The sequence below is a fragment of the Frieseomelitta varia genome, unplaced genomic scaffold, assembly GCF_011392965.1.
Source record: "Frieseomelitta varia isolate USP_RPSP 00005682 unplaced genomic scaffold, Fvar_1.2 scaffold_247, whole genome shotgun sequence".
Taxonomy (NCBI): Eukaryota; Metazoa; Arthropoda; class Insecta; order Hymenoptera; family Apidae; genus Frieseomelitta; species Frieseomelitta varia.
The window spans coordinates 719,607-735,563 of record NW_025109976.1 but is presented as its reverse complement, the minus strand read 5'-3'; the positions used below and the strand labels follow the sequence as shown (position 1 = coordinate 735,563).

Here is a 15,957-nt window from a genome sequence, read left to right as displayed (position 1 = left end):
ATGGATCGAGTGCTATTTGAATATAGAGGACATACTAGATGAAATAGAAAAAGATTAGAGTATCAGAATGATCGAAAGAAACATTACAACGAAATATTATATTATAATTCAATAAATTAATGCAACAATGAAACTTTTACTAATGAACCGTCAGACTTTCGTGATTGAAACAAGCTCAAATACGATATAATTTGGAGTTGTATTTACTTATTATATAGTGCATATGTGTACCGCAAACAAATATCTAGTTTAATAAATGTAAATGTCTATGTAATTGTAAAAATACAAAAATGTATTTGTAGCAATTATAATTATATTGTGTTTGAACTCATTTTAATAACAAAAAAACATTTTAATAGAATGGCTAGTCAATGTTGAAATATTTTTCGAGGTATCTATAAGACCTATATATTTTTGACTAATTTTTATTATTTTATTTTCATATTTCTTGTATTAAAATAAAATTTTAAAAATTTTGATACACTCAAATTGCAGTTTTATAGATACTAATTGTTAAAAAAAAACTACGCGTGATCAATTAAATTAAATGTCATAATTAAATCGTGTGTCATTCTACGTAATTTCGAATATAATACTGTCGCGACTCGAAACATTTCTCGGTAAAGAAAATTTGGACTATGAAAATTCTTATATATATATATATATATATGTAATCTGCTCACTTAATTAAATAAAACTAATAATATTAAAACATGGACATGTACATTTTATAACTGCTTGTTCAATCGTCAAATTTAATAGAATTCACATTAGTATCTATTTGACCACCGCGATAGCTACCACGTTTTTTCTTCAATTTTTGGTGACGAAACTTCTTTCCTCTCGTGAATTTGAAGGCTTCATTTGCTTTTTCTCCCCACGATCCACGAGCACCCTTCTGTTGAACAAAAATTACATTCTCAGTTACTATATGAACATTTATTTGGATTATTATTATTTTCAACTAACAACTTCTCACCTTATATATATAATTTTTACCATTATCAATCGTCAAACGTTATCTTTTTATTTTTTACTGGCGCGCTATCGAATGATCTCCTTTTGTCAAAATCCTCTTTGCCTCCTCTAAACTCACCGTGACTATCTCTTCTATTTTCGTTGCTACCCCATGATTTTTTAAACCCGTCAGTTTTACCGCCTTCCGAATCGAATTTCCTATCATTCCCACCCCATGATCTTCTACCATCGAAACCACCTCTAAAATTTCCTCGACCGCCCCTGAAACCACCTCTAAAACCACCTCTTCCTCCTCTATCATGACCACCGCGACCAAAACCTCTATCCCTATCACCACCATTATTACGTCCACCCCTGAATCCACCGCGACCAAAACCTCTATCTCTATCACCATCATTATTACGTCCACCCCTGAATCCACCGCGACCAAAATTGTCTCTGCCTCTACTAAATCCACCCCTTCCACTATGTTTCTTAAAACCACCTTCCTCCTGACTGTCCTCCTAAAACAAAAGGGATACGCAGGTCAATCGCCGTTTTTTATACATTATCATTTATGGAAAACATCTTTATAAATATCTTTTTAATAATTCTCTTAAAAGGTTGGTGAATGCACGGAAACGGTTTCAAACTTTTACAAAACGGAGAGTGACCTGCATTGTTTCAAGTGTTTCCAAGCATTTACCTTTGCCTCAAAAGAATTGTTTGCCAATTTGGGATCCAATTTTATCTCTTCGTCCTTTACACGACGAAATGGAGTTTTTTTGGATTGCTAAACATAGAAGTTCATAAATAAAAATGTTTTCCTTTTCTTGAATAATTACATTAAATATAATAATAATTACCTTGTCATTATTGAAGCTATCGTTTGCCTTTACAAAATTACTGTAATTATTTTTCTGAGCTTTCGCAGGAGGCTTATCTTCATTTTCCTCTCCTTCTTCGTGTTTTCTTTTCTGAGCTTTAGGTGTATTTTGTATTTCTTTTTTCTTTTGCGTTTCCTTATCAGAATTGCTGCCCTCTGAATTTTCTTTAGCTGGTTGTTTTGAAGTAGTTTTAACAGTAGGTGTTTGAGGTTTTTCATCATCTGACGAATCTGAATTTTCGCTAGAATCTTCACTAGACTTCTTTTTACTAGTTTTTGTTACTGCTTTTGTAACTGCAGATGGTAATTTTTCATCTTCAGAAGATTCATCTGAATCTTCAGAACTAGACTCAGCTTTCTTTGCAGCTGATTGTACCACAGGTTTCTTTGTTGCTTTTGTAACTGACTTGTCGTTCTCATCAGAATCATCAGAGTCTTCACTAGAAGATTGTGCTTTCTTAGATACAGATGTTATTGATTTAGCAGGAGCAGGTTCCTTGCTATCTTTACTGGAGGAAGATTTTTCTTTCTTAGCTGGTGTGCTCTTTACAGCTACTGGTGTTTGTGAAGCAGCAAGTTTCTTAGTTGGTGGTTCACTGCTTTCATCGCTGCTATCTTCGCTAGAAGTTTCCTTTCTTTTAGCTGGAGCTACTTTTGCTGGAGGAGCAGGTTTTTTGGTTTGTGGTGCTTCTTCCTCACTACTATCTTCATCAGATGATGAATCTTTTGTTACCGTTACTACTGATTTTGTTGGTAAATTTTTATTTTGAGTTTCTGGTTTTGATGTTTCTTTCTTTTCTGAAATAGATCCTACTTTTTTCTTTTGTTGAGTAGTTTTTTCTTGTTTCTTTTTATTTTGAATAGGTTTAGCAACTGGTGTCTTTGTATTAGTTTCTTCTTCTGACGAATCCTCAGAATCATCGCTTGAAGATTTCTGTTGTTTTGTAACTGGCTTAGTTTTAATTGATGGCTGAGGTTTAGTCTTTTCTTCCTCAGAAGAATCATCAGAATCATCACTACTGGATTTTTCTTTGTTAGATGATGTTTTTGTTTTAGCTGGTACATTCTTTAATAATGGTTTAACTGGACTTTTGTCTTCACCAACACTGCTGCTATCGCTTGATGATTCCTTCTTTTTACTGGCTGGAATAACTGGTTTTTTAGCTGTTTTTGTAGTTACATTTACTTTAGATTCCTCTCCATCTGAATCAGACTCTGAATCTGAAGATTCTTGTGTTTTAGTTACTTTTGGTGTTGATGTTATTTTAGGTTGTGTTTTACCTGTATCCTCTTCCGATGAACTATCATCTGAACTTTCTTTTTTCTTTACAGTTGGTGGTTTAGATAATGGTTTGACAATACCTTTAATTTTTGTAGTTGCTTTTGACGTAGAATCTTGATCTTCGTTGGAACTATCTTCTGAAGAAGATTCTTTTTGCTTATTATTTACTACAGCATTAACTGTAGATTTACCATTTATTTGTGTGGGCACCTTCTTTGGTGCCTCCTCTTCACTCTCCGAACTTGTATCAGAACTCGAATCTTTAGCTTGTCTCTTTATGTTTAATTTTTTTGACGATGTTTTTTGAAAGTGATTAAATACATCCTGTATAGTTGGTGCACCTTTTGGCAACTCAGGCTGGCAACAAAGGAAACGATCACGAATGAAAGTTGTACTACTACCTTTATGATGTATTAATCAGAATTTTAAAAAAATATATTCCAATTCATTCAATATTTTGTTTACATTAATTAATGTAAAAAATATATGAATATAAAAAATATATAAATATAAAAATATCAATATAAAAAATACATTAACATGAAAATATATAAATTATAATATAATTTAATTTTAAATAAATTTATATTAATTAATATTAAGTAACGTATATATAATATAAATTTATATTAAGAGTAATATTAAGAATATAAATTTATATTAAGTATAATGTAAATTTATATTAAGTAATAATTAAATATTAAATATTAAGAGTAATATTAAGTAACGTTTTATATAATGAATGAAAATGACGATGATTAAGTTTTATTTTACGATGAATTTGAAATATAATAAAACAAATATATTTCGTCCACGTGGTATGGCTAAATGGCGGTACTTCTGGTGTTACATAGGCACTTGCCTTTCAAAGATCGATCAACCATATTACGTATACAATAACTCACTACACCTTACCGCTTTCGTTTTTTTCTGGAAAACTTTTGCCAGCGATGCGTCCTTTTTCAATAAATAATCGTATACAAGGGCAGAGACACTGAGTTCTTCGGCGGATGCCATGATGAACGCGTGTTGAAAACTCGAGAGACTGGTTACGATTGAGTGTACGTCTGAAATATATTGTCGATTAGTTCCCATTCTCATGTGGCGCTGCAGTCGGGCATGAATTGTGACAGACTAAGATGCGTTGCCCTTTCGCACCGTACGTGTTACTTTTGGAACACATTATCGCGATGTTATTTTCGATTGGCTAGATTATTTCGATAATTTAAAATTCGTTCTTAGTTCTTAATTCAACTTAGTTCTTAGTACTAAATTCAACCTTAGTAACCTTTACGATGTGAAGTTAAAGTAAAGTAATATTCATTGAGGTTACATTAGACATTAGTTTATTTCACGAACATACTAAAAGTTCATCAATTTTTCCTCTGATCTGTGATTGGTTAAAACGTTGGTTAGTAAGCAGTTCATTGGACGTTTTTAAAATGGCAAACCGGCGTCGTTCTAACCTATAAGATACTAGAATTTTGAGCGGAAATTTAGTTTTGTTCAATTGTATTTCGCGTTAATTGATTGAAAATTATGACAGAAACTCAGCAGAAAGCAAAATGTATTACGCTGAAAGGATCGGCAGAGCTGGTTAAAGAGTATCTTCGTAAGTCCACTGTACTTTTTCTATTGTTTTAAAACGTATTTACAGTTGAACGGACCGTTACATGGAACTTCATTGGAATTTCTCACGTTTCATTTTTCTGTTTCAGTTTATGGCGTAAACAGCATTTTGTACCAAAGAGGCATTTATCCGCCAGAAACATTCGAACCCGCCGAACATTTCGGTTTGTTCGTTTTAATGTCGACGGATGAAAAGATCAAAGGATTCTTGAATACTGTTCTTGGCCAGATTCAAGAATGGCTCACTCAACGAAAAGTACAAAAGATCACGCTCGTTATAACAAACGTGAATACCAAAGAAGTATTAGAGAAATGGGATTTCAAAGTGGATTATGAAGGTCGGGCCTCTAATGGTGCCAATGGCAATAAAAGTAATGGTCTACCTGAAGTAGGTACAAAGGATATGAAGACAATACAAAGAGAGATTCGTGAAGTCATACGTCAAATCACAGGTAACTGATTGAATTTGATAATTCGAGTCCTCTTATTACGGTATCTCAGATTAATGAAATATCGAAATCTGTTTTATTGAATTTTTTATGTTTCAGGTACTGTAAGTTTTCTTCCACTATTGGATTGTTTATGTTCGTTTGATATTTTGACATATACTGTACCTGACTGTAGTATCCCGAAAGAATGGGATGAAACACAGCCAGTGTTCATTGCAAATAGTCAAGAAGTACAATTACGATCATTTTCAACTTCTATTCATAAAATGGATACTATAGTTAGTTATAGGAACGTTTAGAAATTACATGTTTTATCTATAATTGAAATCTATATATATGAAATATGTTTCTTTTATCTTGTTAGCAATAGTTAATACTAAAGACTGCTGTTTAATATTTTATGAAGATGAAAGTGGTCATGTTGTTCCAAAGGGTTTGAACATACATATGAATTATTACTATTATACTACATCTACAAAGAGTTTTATACGAATATATATTTTGATATAACTCTGATAGTTTGATAGTTTGAAATCCTGCTTCCAAGCTATCCTCCTATCATGGTCTCCCATGTTTCTTCTTCCCAATATCAGCATATACTATTTTAGTTACTTAATGTTTTATATACATTTTTAGTTAGTTAATTGCTCAGTCAGTGGTTAGGGAGAAAGAAAAGGATTGACAAGAATCTTGGCAGATTTTATTAAAACATAATTGACTATTACACTTAACACAGGAATTATATTATTTTACTTGGCAAAGCATGAAAGATACGACTAGAATAAAATATTTTTTGTGTTTGACGTTCGTCATATACCAAATCGCAAGTAACATCGTTAGCATTACTTAAATATTCTTAAGTGTACAGGTGCTCCAAATTTATCGAATACCTCGTTCTATTTTCTTGTTTATTTTTTTCGATGTCGCAATCAACGTTACGGTAATACATGAATATTGAAACGAAATTACAAAATGCGGAACGTAAATATATTCTCTGGGAGCACGGTACATGTTGACTAGGCATTTCTCTTTTATTAGTAATTGCGGCAGATTCGAATCATATGATTTTCCTTTTCTAATTCAATAGAAACGTCGTTTCTGTCATACGTAAATTTGTTCTTCCGTTTTCTTTTCATTTTACGATGTCGAATAAATGGTATTTGGTCGTAATATCCTTTCGTTCGGTACCTATTGTACCCGATCGCTTCGATAGAAATCGAAGACCAAGTTAGGAAACATCAACAGCGGCTTATGCTTCGTTTATACCTGCAGCGTTCGTTTCTCCCTTACGACAATTTCACTATTAACTCGTTAGACTTCGTGCTGCTAGAGTTAGCCATACGATTCATAGTGCACTTGATTTGCTATTAGACCAGCTCGGAAACATAATCGTCCCCTGTCACGCATCGTACAGAACGAATCGTTCGATCGGCCCTCTTCTCTTCTTTTTCTCCTTTTTTTTTTTCTTTTTGTTTCTTTTCAAAACTAACATTACTTAACTTTCGAGAACAAGGCAAGCTTGCTTCCTTCATCCGCGTGCGTTCGCGTGTTTCACGCTCACGATCACGTCCGATCATTTCGAGGGCGGACGGCACGTTCGTAATAATCCTTAAACGCGCAAGCTGTACGCTTTTAAATCTCGCCTAGACTAGATTTGCTTCGGTTTCTCTGGTTAGTTTTACACACTGCAAAAGCTGCTGGAAATACGTTGAAGTTTATAAACATTCTAATCCGGCTGATCCGCCGTGACTGTGATTCAGAAAACCGTTGCTTCGTCGATGTGTCTTGGAGTTTGGTTTCTCATTTCTCTATCGCTTTCTTGAACGATCGTTAACTGCTAGGAGGGTCCGGAAAATTGACAGGCTGCGTTTTTTTTTCTTTTTTTTTTTTTGGTCGTCACAAGTTTATCGTAGTGTACGTATCGTGTATATATATGTAAGCACAGCACCGCGGATCAGAACGAGACATGTTTCTATAACGTTACGCGATAATTCTCTTTTTTGTGAGTATCGTAAAAACGCGTCTCCTAGTAAAAACATTGAAAAATAAATAACGTGAAATAATATACAATATTTTACAGTAGCGCTTAGTGTTTTATCTGGTGACAGGGCAGTTGGCGCGGATCGGTCTCGCCGATGTTCCCATTGACTTCCGTAGAAAAGAAACCGCGAAACACGTCCCCGGAAGCGGGTCGGATTTCCGTTGCGATGCGAAACGCATATCCTGGAATAGGATCATCTCGTTACGGGACTGACGTTAACGATAATGATCGACGGTCGTCTATCGGTAATTAACTATCATCGTCGCTGGTACGATCGTTTGCGCGCAATCAACCGTTCCACGGCCCTGTTTTATTCATTTTTCTCACTCGCTCGACAAAATCGACGCGTTCACCTCTCAGCCCCTCGTAAATACTGTGCAACGTGTTACGCACGCTTTTTGAGTTTCTCGTTTTATACACCTCTACTTAAGTTTTTACCTTGGACTAACTCGCTATATTCGATTTACGATCGTTTTCTTTTATGCGTAAAATATCATAAAATACATTCCTCTTTTGTTCGCTATGATTCGGCTCGTCGTTCCGTTCCGGTGTCGACGCGTTTATACATGTCTTTCCTCCTTGTTGTTCGGTAATGATCGGGCGTAAAAAGAAATCGAGGATCATTTCGCACGAGGCGTAATACGTGAGTAATTGTCACGCGTTCAAGGATTAAAGTCGAACAGAGGTTTATAGGTGACGGCCACTAGACGGAACGACGCGCCATCGTTGACTTTACGATGACTTTCATACAAATCGTTCGATAGGTACGAGCGACGAAATGAATTTGTAACGAAAAAGCACGGCGGCACTAGTAAGCTTGCACGGACATCATACGCTGCCACCTTCTTCCCTTCTCAAAGTCTCTGGTATATCGCTAGAATGGCAAAGTATTTCCTCTTCTCTCGCAGGAAGGAACGCTGGAGCACAACAACTGTTTCGCTCGTTCGTTCGACAACTATCTATATGTAATTTCTTTATAGCTCTAAAATGTAAAAAGTGAGCGCGCGCGCGCGCGCTCGCGTGTTGCCCGATCGATGGAAACGCGGATACACACACACAAGCGTCGTAGGAGATATCTGCATGCGGAAAAAATGCTCGCTCGAATAACACATCTCGGTCGTTTAGCTTCTCTTCTTAACGAGTAACACCGCCCGGGTCGTTATCGTCGTCTATTCGCGCCTTGATTATCAGCGTGCCTTGTTTTCTTCGCCGTTACTTCCACGCTCCTGGCGCCGTTTCCTATTTTTCCTCGTACGATCGTTTCGGCGAGGCCAATCGAACCCCGATATTACGATTCGACGACGACGACGACGACGGTGCAGCGAAAATGCAATTACTCGCTCGCCGTCGGGGCGTAACAATTCTTGCCGGCGATGCTTGGGCCGCGAGCTCCGTTAATTAAAGTGCTGCCTGATTTCTTCGGTCTCGGCGTAATAACGCAACCACCCTTGTCGCAGACGGAACGTACAGCCGCAGAATCACCCTTGCCGACCAATTTCCACCGTGTTCCACGATTTTTGCTCTATCCCTGAAAGAGTAGACGAATCGATCGCCGTTCGTCGTTTCTTTTTTCTTTTTCTCTTTTTTTTTTTCTTTCTTTCTTTCGATCGTTCGACGCACCCATGCGCGCACGCACACATACGTATCATACATACACACTCTCACACACGCGCGCGCGCGCGCGTTGTTCAAAAGGGATACAAGGAATACTTTGTACAAGGCTCTCCTGGACGCGTCTGAGCACACGTTTCGCTCGAACTGTCTCGCTCGAAAACCGAGAAACGGTATCTTTTTTTTTTCCCCCCCCCCCAATGATAACATTGCTGTAGATTCGGAACGCCTGGCAGGTTCCTCGAGGCAGTTGCTCCTCCGTCGACTAAATCAATCACAAACTTGTTTCTTGACAGTTTCGCTTGAATTCCGCGAACGAACGAGAGGCACGTGTACATACCACACGCGCGTTACGTTTGATAGAACGTCTCGGATGAATCGGTATCGAACGAACTCGACGAGATATAATATAAGGTGTGCGAGTTGTAGGGAATCGTTGAAACTCCACGTCGATCCGCGCAATTACGTTTGCCCGCTTCGAAGACATTGGCCACCGCGGCAGGAAGACTGTACGCTGATCCCGGAAATCCTATTACAGGATCCTTGGATCGTTCGCGTCGTGTCCTTTCTTCCTGTAATCCCGTAAAACGAAATCGTCGGGTCCACGTGGCGTTCTAACGATCCGCACGTGCTTGCGGATAAAGTTTACGACTCCGTCTCTCTCGCTTCTTCCATCCTCGCGGCCTGTGCTTTCTTTCTTTCTTTCTTTCTTTCTTTCTTTTTCTCTCTCTCTCTTCGCTCACCGCGTGAAAATCCGTCGAGCGACAAACGGTTTTGCGAGTCGCTTTCAACAGAGATTACAACAGATTCCGTGGTGCGAGAACGTCGAAAGACACGGTGCTTTCTCGATGATGACGCGCGATAGGAGAAAACAAAAAATCGATGCACGTACGTACACGACGTGTACGCGAGATGTCGAGCGTGGCGAAGCTACGTTTTTAATTTTCGATACGCGGTAAATGATGGACGAGCGGGATGCCGATCCCGCGGGAGGAAATTAAAGCCGTGTGAAACACGCGGACAGCCAACTGCCAGGTGAAAGAAAAAAAGAGGAAAAAGAAAAAAAAGAAAACATATCTCCGTTAAATGCGGTTCACACACGTGGGACTTAAATTTGATTTGGCAGCGATAGTTTTGCCGGCGCCGTTAGTTGCGAGCAACGTTCATCGTGTTTTCTCGCGTTTGCAATTGGGGTGGAAAAAAAGAAAATAAAAAAAAAAAAAGGAGAAAGCACGGCAAAGAGAGGGAACAGAGCGACAGAAGAAGAGAGAGAGACAGGCTGGATATTTTTCCCGTTGTTTTCGAACGTCGAATTCAGCTGCGATACTCGGTTCCCTCCGCTGTGAACACGGTGTTTCCATTGGACGATGACTCTTGCTCCTCGAGTTCCTCCGTTCTTCGTGTTTGCACTTGGACGATGTCGAACCACTTGACGATACTCTGTAATGAGAAAGAAGTTCGAATCGATTAAAAGGAATTTCTCTCCCTCCCTCTCTCTCTCTTTCTCTATCTTCGTTCGGTGTGTATTCAAGTCGCGAAAGCTTGTCCTCGATTTAAAGGGGCGCCATCGCGGACAAGGTAAACTCGGGGCTCAAAGAAATTAAGCTCGAAGCTAAATTAGCGGTTTTACGGTGATCTTGCCACGTCCGCGGGTCAATCAAATATTCAACAGTTAAAACGAAACTGTCAAGTACCCGGCGTTGATTCATTTATCCTGGCAAAGTCCTCCGGCAATTTCTCATTTCGAACGAGACGGAAGGAGCGGGGCTCCTCTGTTTTCCCTAGAACTTTCTTCCCTCTCGCGGTAGCGTTGTTTCGACACGGTCCTTACTCTTTTGTACAACGAACGGAGCGTCGCTCGGAAGGATCCACCTTTGTTGGTTTTCGTTCTTTGGTTCTCCATCCTCTTCCGTCATCCCCCGTTTGTGCCCGCTCTCCCGCAACCGCATGTAAATTCATCTTTATCTCAACGCGGCTCACCCTTCTGAGATATTCGGTGTAACAGGGTGTCGTTGCTCCCCTCTATCTCCTCCGCGACAAACGAGACAGCTCAAGACAGCTAATGGAATCGACCTGGCCAACGATAGTTTACCTTGTCTCTGCTCTAACGAGCGAACTGAATTGAAATTCCATTCCTCTGACCGCCCGGCTGTGTCAATTATTTCTATTTCGTAACACGGCCATGGATTGTCATTCTTCTTCGATCCTTTAAATCAGCAGTTAGCTACGATTTCTTTTCTTTTAATTGAATTTCGTCTACATCTTATACGTTAGTGCATCATTCGCACAAAAGAATTTGTATTGTTTCAAGGCTGCGTTTAGAAAGAAATCTGCAGAGTGAATCTAGAATTATAAAATGTTAAAAACAGAAAGTTGTCTGCGATAGCCGTTGCGTTAAAGGAAGAGAATCATACCAAAGATGAAAATAAAGATGTTGTTTATAAAGATATTTCTTTCGCAACAGCGAAGAAATTAAGATTAAACGGTCCTTTTTATATTAATAAACGAATTGATTTTTATCCAAATTGATCTATAAAAAAAAATACGCGAATATTTTCTCATTCATAGCACGTCATGAACTATATTGTTTGACGAAATATCCCGCGCACAGTGCGTCATGAACGATTTTGCAACGCAAGACACCTCGTTCGTAACAACGAAGAAATGAATATAACATATGCAAAGCTTAACCATTTGAAAAAATTAATTCCGCAAGATTGCTCGCCAAGTTTCGAACGAGTGATCGTGTGGAAGAAAATCGCTGTGTAGAAAAATATACTGGCGAGACTGTAGTCAACAGATGCGTGATAAAAAAAAAAGTGAGAGAAAAGAAGGAAATTCTTACCCCGTTCAGTACGATCAAGGAGTAAACGTGGACGCAGCCGACGCTGTCGGGAGGACGTAGCTTCGCGTGTCAGAAGGACTTCCTGAAAGGCTCAACCTTCCGAGAAGTGTGCTCCCCGCGGTGAATTCGAGCAGACTAGTCGACGACGGTGCCGAGTTATCGACGATCCAGGATGCGGGATGCGCGTGGATGACGTTGGTCGGCGAGTTGCTTCATCTCCCGAGGCTCTCCTGCGGCAGCCAAGCGGCCGTGGAAATTATTCGTGAGCCGCGAAAGGCATCGGGTGATTCCATTCCGCTCTCTCTCCGTCTTTCCGGCCTAATTAGTCCGGTTCTATTAAGTTTATCTGATGGAGGGGCATCTGGAGGGGTCGCCAAGTTCCTCGGGGAACCGACGCCGTAGTAGGAAAGTTTGGTCAACGGGTGGGAGATAACTCTGGACTAAGTAGCGAATGATTAAGCCAGAGAATACCGTAGATCGTATGCTTCCGCTACCCTCTTCCTATCCTAGGGGTTGATGCTAAGTAACAATTAGACCGGTTTCAACCATTCTCCAAGATTGATGGTTCCTGGAGAATCCTCTCTCTCCCTCTCTCGTTCAATCCTCGCGTTACGCAACCGCGAAATAGAGAAAACAGGGAAAGTTGTGCTTTAATGGATGCGCGAATAAATGAGTGGCCGCTCGCTACGACGGTTTACACAGTCAGTGGTGGGTTAGGTTTCGGAGCGGGATCTATATTTGATTATGTATAGCGGAGATTTGCGTTAGCAGCCGTTACGAACAAGCGGAATCGGTAATAGATGTGGCCGACAAATTTGTTTTTGCCTGGCTGGCCGGGGCCCGATAATGGTCTTTGCTTCTAATTAGCATGGGCCATTAGGTTTATCTATGAACGTTGAAGTCGTCGCGGTTTCGTTCTTGTTGCGGCCGGCAACGAAACGATATCCACCGGTTTACCGGCGTGTTCCCGCGCGCAATTATCGGCTCGCGGGCGGCAGAGGAGAGGGAGAGAGGCGAGCGGGGGAGAGGGGGGAGCGAACATTCGCGTATTAATACGCGATTACACTCGACGATGATTAAAAACTAATTGCCGTTCGCGCGGCCGCCAATGAAAATGGGGAAATTTAATTTTTATCTGCCGCTCTCGCGTGGAGAGGGACGCTCGTTACAATTTGTCCCCGTAATTGATTTCGATCGTCGCGGAATGCGACTCACCGCGAGGCGTGAAACGCGCCTTTATCCGCCATTAAACGAATTTCCCCCCGATCAAAGTCGCCAATCCAACCGCCCTTGCTTTCATCCTGCGATTTTAATTGTCGTTGATCCTCCGTTCGTAAGCGTACTATTCTTCGCCCCGCCTCCACGCCGCCTACGAAACGCCGCGCGAAACTTGCACGCGACCGAGTAACGAGTTTCTCTCTAACGCAGTTTCTCTCTAATACGCGGTAGTCAGCACTTGCACCATCTTCGGATTCGTAATTCGCAACTGTCCCCGTAGTTGGCTGAGCGCGCCAAGCCTTTGAAACCGGACCAAGTTAGCCCGGTTTCCCACGCGCTGAATAGTTTGCAAGTCCATTATGACGGTGTTAAGGACTGCGTATCCTGCACACGTTGCACACACCGTGTGTGTACCTATGAATCTCGGCTCTCGGACCCGTCCCTCGATACATACGAATTCCGCTGATTCGCGGTCGAATGAGAGAACGCTTCGCTCCCGGCGAATTATTTCTGCGCAACACTGCAGCCCTTGTCCCGTATTTTGTCCTATAAAATCGAGTACACGATACCCGGAATTCTCCGAGTTCTGGAATTTTAACAAATGAAATTATTCCGAAAATATCCCGTTGGCGAACGTAAACGTTCTGGAGCTTGTCTCTAGACACGGAGAATTTAGCAGCGATTTCTTTGGACGATCGTTGCCAGTTTCTCTTTCTACCTTCCTTTATTTTCTCCCTCTTTCTCTCGCGAAGCGTCCGTGCTCGCTGCGTTTCGCCGCTTTTTCCCGAGCACCTTTTTTCCCCTCTCTCGATGTAAAGGTTGCCGCGAGTTAGCAAAGAGCTCCGGCGCAGATATCGCGGAGCTCATATCCCTGGGCACTCTTTTCCCTCCCCGTTTTCCTCCGCCTCTTTCTCCTTTTTCACCGGCGTTCCTTCTCGCAAAACGACCGTTCCTCCATCCCCTGCCGCGCCGCGCTATCTAAGGACTCCAGGGAAACTCGAGGCTGCACACACCACCGTCGGGGATCCGCGTTTATTAATCTACGAATTACTTTTTCCAAACGTTCACGGGGAACGTGCGCGGAATTATCGACGGGAGAAAGCGTTTTCAAACACGCTTCGAGCCCATCTCTACGACATTACGTGAAAATTGAGGGAAATATCTTCGTCACGTCGTATATAATTAATTTCACCAGCGCAAGTAGGTACCAGGTACCGTATTGTGTCACCGGATTATCTCGGATTTGAAGGAAACTCTTCGCGTGGGCTTTCTTTGGAAAATTTGAAATGAAACAAATAATTTAATGCGAAAAACTAAGCTTCCGGGAGAGAAAGAAAATGTGCGCCATTTGTATCTTTTCACTGTCGTGTATAAAACTAAACGTTAACACTAAACGTACCGACATGTACCTATATATTTTATATATTTATATACCTATATATATATATATATCTATATCTACCGTAACTGATCAGGTACCAGATTACGAAATTTTTTACAAGAGCACTACAGGTAATTGTCAATTTAATATAGACGAAAAAAAGGCACAGAGTAACTTTTAGATAATAAGGGAGAAAAGAATTCGTTTTTTTTTTTTTTTTTTTTCATAAACATAGAGTTGATCGAACAAATGAAATAACGATGAATGCAGAATTTTCAAACCGAATTTTCTCATTTAACCGAGACGTACACGGTACGTTTAGTAACAGCTAGTATCTATAAATTTGCCGAGGACGCGGCGTGTTAGACTTACCTCTGAGAATCGACGGCGTAGCCAGGTACTCGTTGCAGACGCGAAACGAGGCAACGACGAACAGGAGAGGGTGACGTGGGAAGATGTAGGAAACGAAGCGGTAAAATGGAAAACGTTGGCGTCCCGAGCCGGCGGACGAGGCGGACGAGGCGAGAAGAAGGTGGCGAAAGCTCGGGACGTTTGGTCGGTTCGCGTGGGAATGGGAATATCGCGCGGGAACGCGGAGAGCCCGAGGAGAGTGGAGAAGTCGAGGACGCGTATGTAGGAACCTGAACGGGTGTTGGGGAGGAATATAGGTGAGGCTACAACAAAACAAAACACGATGAATGTCCCGATGTGCAAGCTGCAAGCACAACAATGTCAGGAAGATCGATGGTTAGTCCTTTGTTGCAGGTGGCAACGTCGCGAATTACCTGGACAGATAGGTTCGATAAACGCGCTCCCCGATAAATTTGCTCGGCGACGTTTAATATTCTGACCGGTTCTTTGTCACCGGAAACCCCCACCGTTTCGTTCCTCGCGCGCGCCTCGATCCATCCAGATGATTCGGCGATCGATCGGATCAAAGATTAGTAATATTACAATGTTAAACGCGTTGTTAACCGCTTGCAACCGCGAGATTCGAGATACCTTGCAACATTAATCATGCCGCGGTATCGTTCGTACGAGATAGATATTTTTTATTAGAACGAAAATTCTCTGATTCGTAGAATGTTAAACGAGAGATATTAAATGTGAGACACAAACGCCGGGGTTTCTGGGATAATTTTCAGTTTCCTGGAATGTTCGCTTTTCTTCGATACGACATAATTCAGAGAAATGGCACGTCATGTTGCAATACGAATTTAAAAAAAAAAAAAAAAAAGAAACATAAATTACGCGTTCTTTGCGCGACACGTTCTTGACAATGAAGTCAAGTCTGCTACGATTTTTCTTTGAATCGGAACTGTTAGAAGAATGTAATGAATCCTGAAAGAGGCTCCTCCGCGACGTCGAATATGAACGATATTGTGCCGCGAGATATCTCGAGTTTATGGTTGCAGAGAACGGTTGAACAAAGACGAGCGAGAAGGCTGTATTAAAAGCGATAATCGTCTCCTTCGTTGCGCAAGGTTAGCAAAGATTGTTAAGCGTATTGGCGTAAAACTGAGATTGTTAATGGTTAATTTACCTTGACAGTGCCGCTAGATGCGCTAGAAGCGGGCGAGCGTCACGTCCTCGGCGAACGAAGAGAACTTATCCATATCTTGCGTTAGCGAGAGCAGAACAGAAACATAATTCCATTA

At 40.8% G+C, this 15,957-nt stretch overlaps 3 protein-coding genes across 8 annotated transcripts in view; 1 reads left to right on the top strand and 2 right to left on the bottom strand.

Moving 5' to 3' along the window:
• Positions 1–665: 665 nt before the first annotated feature.
• Positions 666–4,234, bottom strand: LOC122528209 (nucleolar protein dao-5-like). Of its 6 annotated transcripts, none has more exons than XM_043653102.1 (6): positions 4,041–4,234; positions 1,824–3,482; positions 1,664–1,750; positions 1,381–1,481; positions 980–1,317; positions 824–898 (listed from the first exon to the last, which is right to left on the bottom strand). In XM_043653102.1, the coding sequence occupies exons 1-5, from the start codon at positions 4,224–4,226 to the stop codon at positions 1,005–1,007; spliced, it is 2,346 nt and encodes a 781-aa protein (XP_043509037.1). In that variant the 5' UTR covers positions 4,227–4,234; the 3' UTR covers positions 824–898; positions 980–1,004. The 6 variants fall into 6 exon arrangements, with proteins under 6 accessions (XP_043509041.1, XP_043509037.1, XP_043509038.1 ...); XM_043653103.1 differs by having other exon boundaries at positions 980–1,481; positions 1,824–3,062; positions 3,141–3,482; XM_043653101.1 differs by having other exon boundaries at positions 980–1,481.
• A 322-nt stretch (positions 4,235–4,556) lies between these two features.
• LOC122528214 (mitotic spindle assembly checkpoint protein MAD2A) lies at positions 4,557–5,659 on the top strand. Its single transcript, XM_043653112.1, has 3 exons — positions 4,557–4,737; positions 4,844–5,206; positions 5,303–5,659. Exons 1-3 carry the CDS (start codon positions 4,665–4,667, stop codon positions 5,500–5,502), a joined length of 636 nt encoding a protein of 211 aa, XP_043509047.1. The 5' UTR covers positions 4,557–4,664; the 3' UTR covers positions 5,503–5,659.
• A 672-nt stretch (positions 5,660–6,331) lies between these two features.
• The window catches only part of LOC122528211, a 360,579-nt gene continuing 350,953 nt past the window's right edge, over positions 6,332–15,957 (bottom strand). Inside the window, exons 6-9 of the mRNA XM_043653107.1 lie at positions 15,843–15,917; positions 14,672–15,014; positions 11,701–11,930; positions 6,332–10,295 (exon numbers count right to left, since the gene is read on the bottom strand). Of these exons, the coding sequence (XP_043509042.1) occupies positions 15,865–15,917 (53 nt within the window). The 3' untranslated portion in view covers positions 6,332–10,295; positions 11,701–11,930; positions 14,672–15,014; positions 15,843–15,864. The remainder of the gene's footprint in view (positions 10,296–11,700; positions 11,931–14,671; positions 15,015–15,842; positions 15,918–15,957) is intronic.

What these genes read in the sequence shown, in the direction of transcription:
- LOC122528209 (XM_043653101.1), bottom strand. Translation starts at nt 4,226, where the DNA reads ATGAGAATGGGAACTAATCGACAATATATTTCAGACGTACACTCAATC. An exon ending in TCCAGAAAAAAACGAAAGCG is followed by an intron (nt 3,483 to 4,040) that starts GTAAGGTGTAGT and finishes CTTTGTTGCCAG; the next exon opens with CCTGAGTTGCCAAAAGGTGC. An exon ending in ATAGCTTCAATAATGACAAG is followed by an intron (nt 1,751 to 1,823) that starts GTAATTATTATT and finishes TTCTATGTTTAG; the next exon opens with CAATCCAAAAAAACTCCATT.
- LOC122528214 (XM_043653112.1), top strand. Translation starts at nt 4,665, where the DNA reads ATGACAGAAACTCAGCAGAAAGCAAAATGTATTACGCTGAAAGGATCG. An exon ending in GCTGGTTAAAGAGTATCTTC is followed by an intron (nt 4,738 to 4,843) that starts GTAAGTCCACTG and finishes TTTCTGTTTCAG; the next exon opens with TTTATGGCGTAAACAGCATT. An exon ending in AGTCATACGTCAAATCACAG is followed by an intron (nt 5,207 to 5,302) that starts GTAACTGATTGA and finishes TTTATGTTTCAG; the next exon opens with GTACTGTAAGTTTTCTTCCA.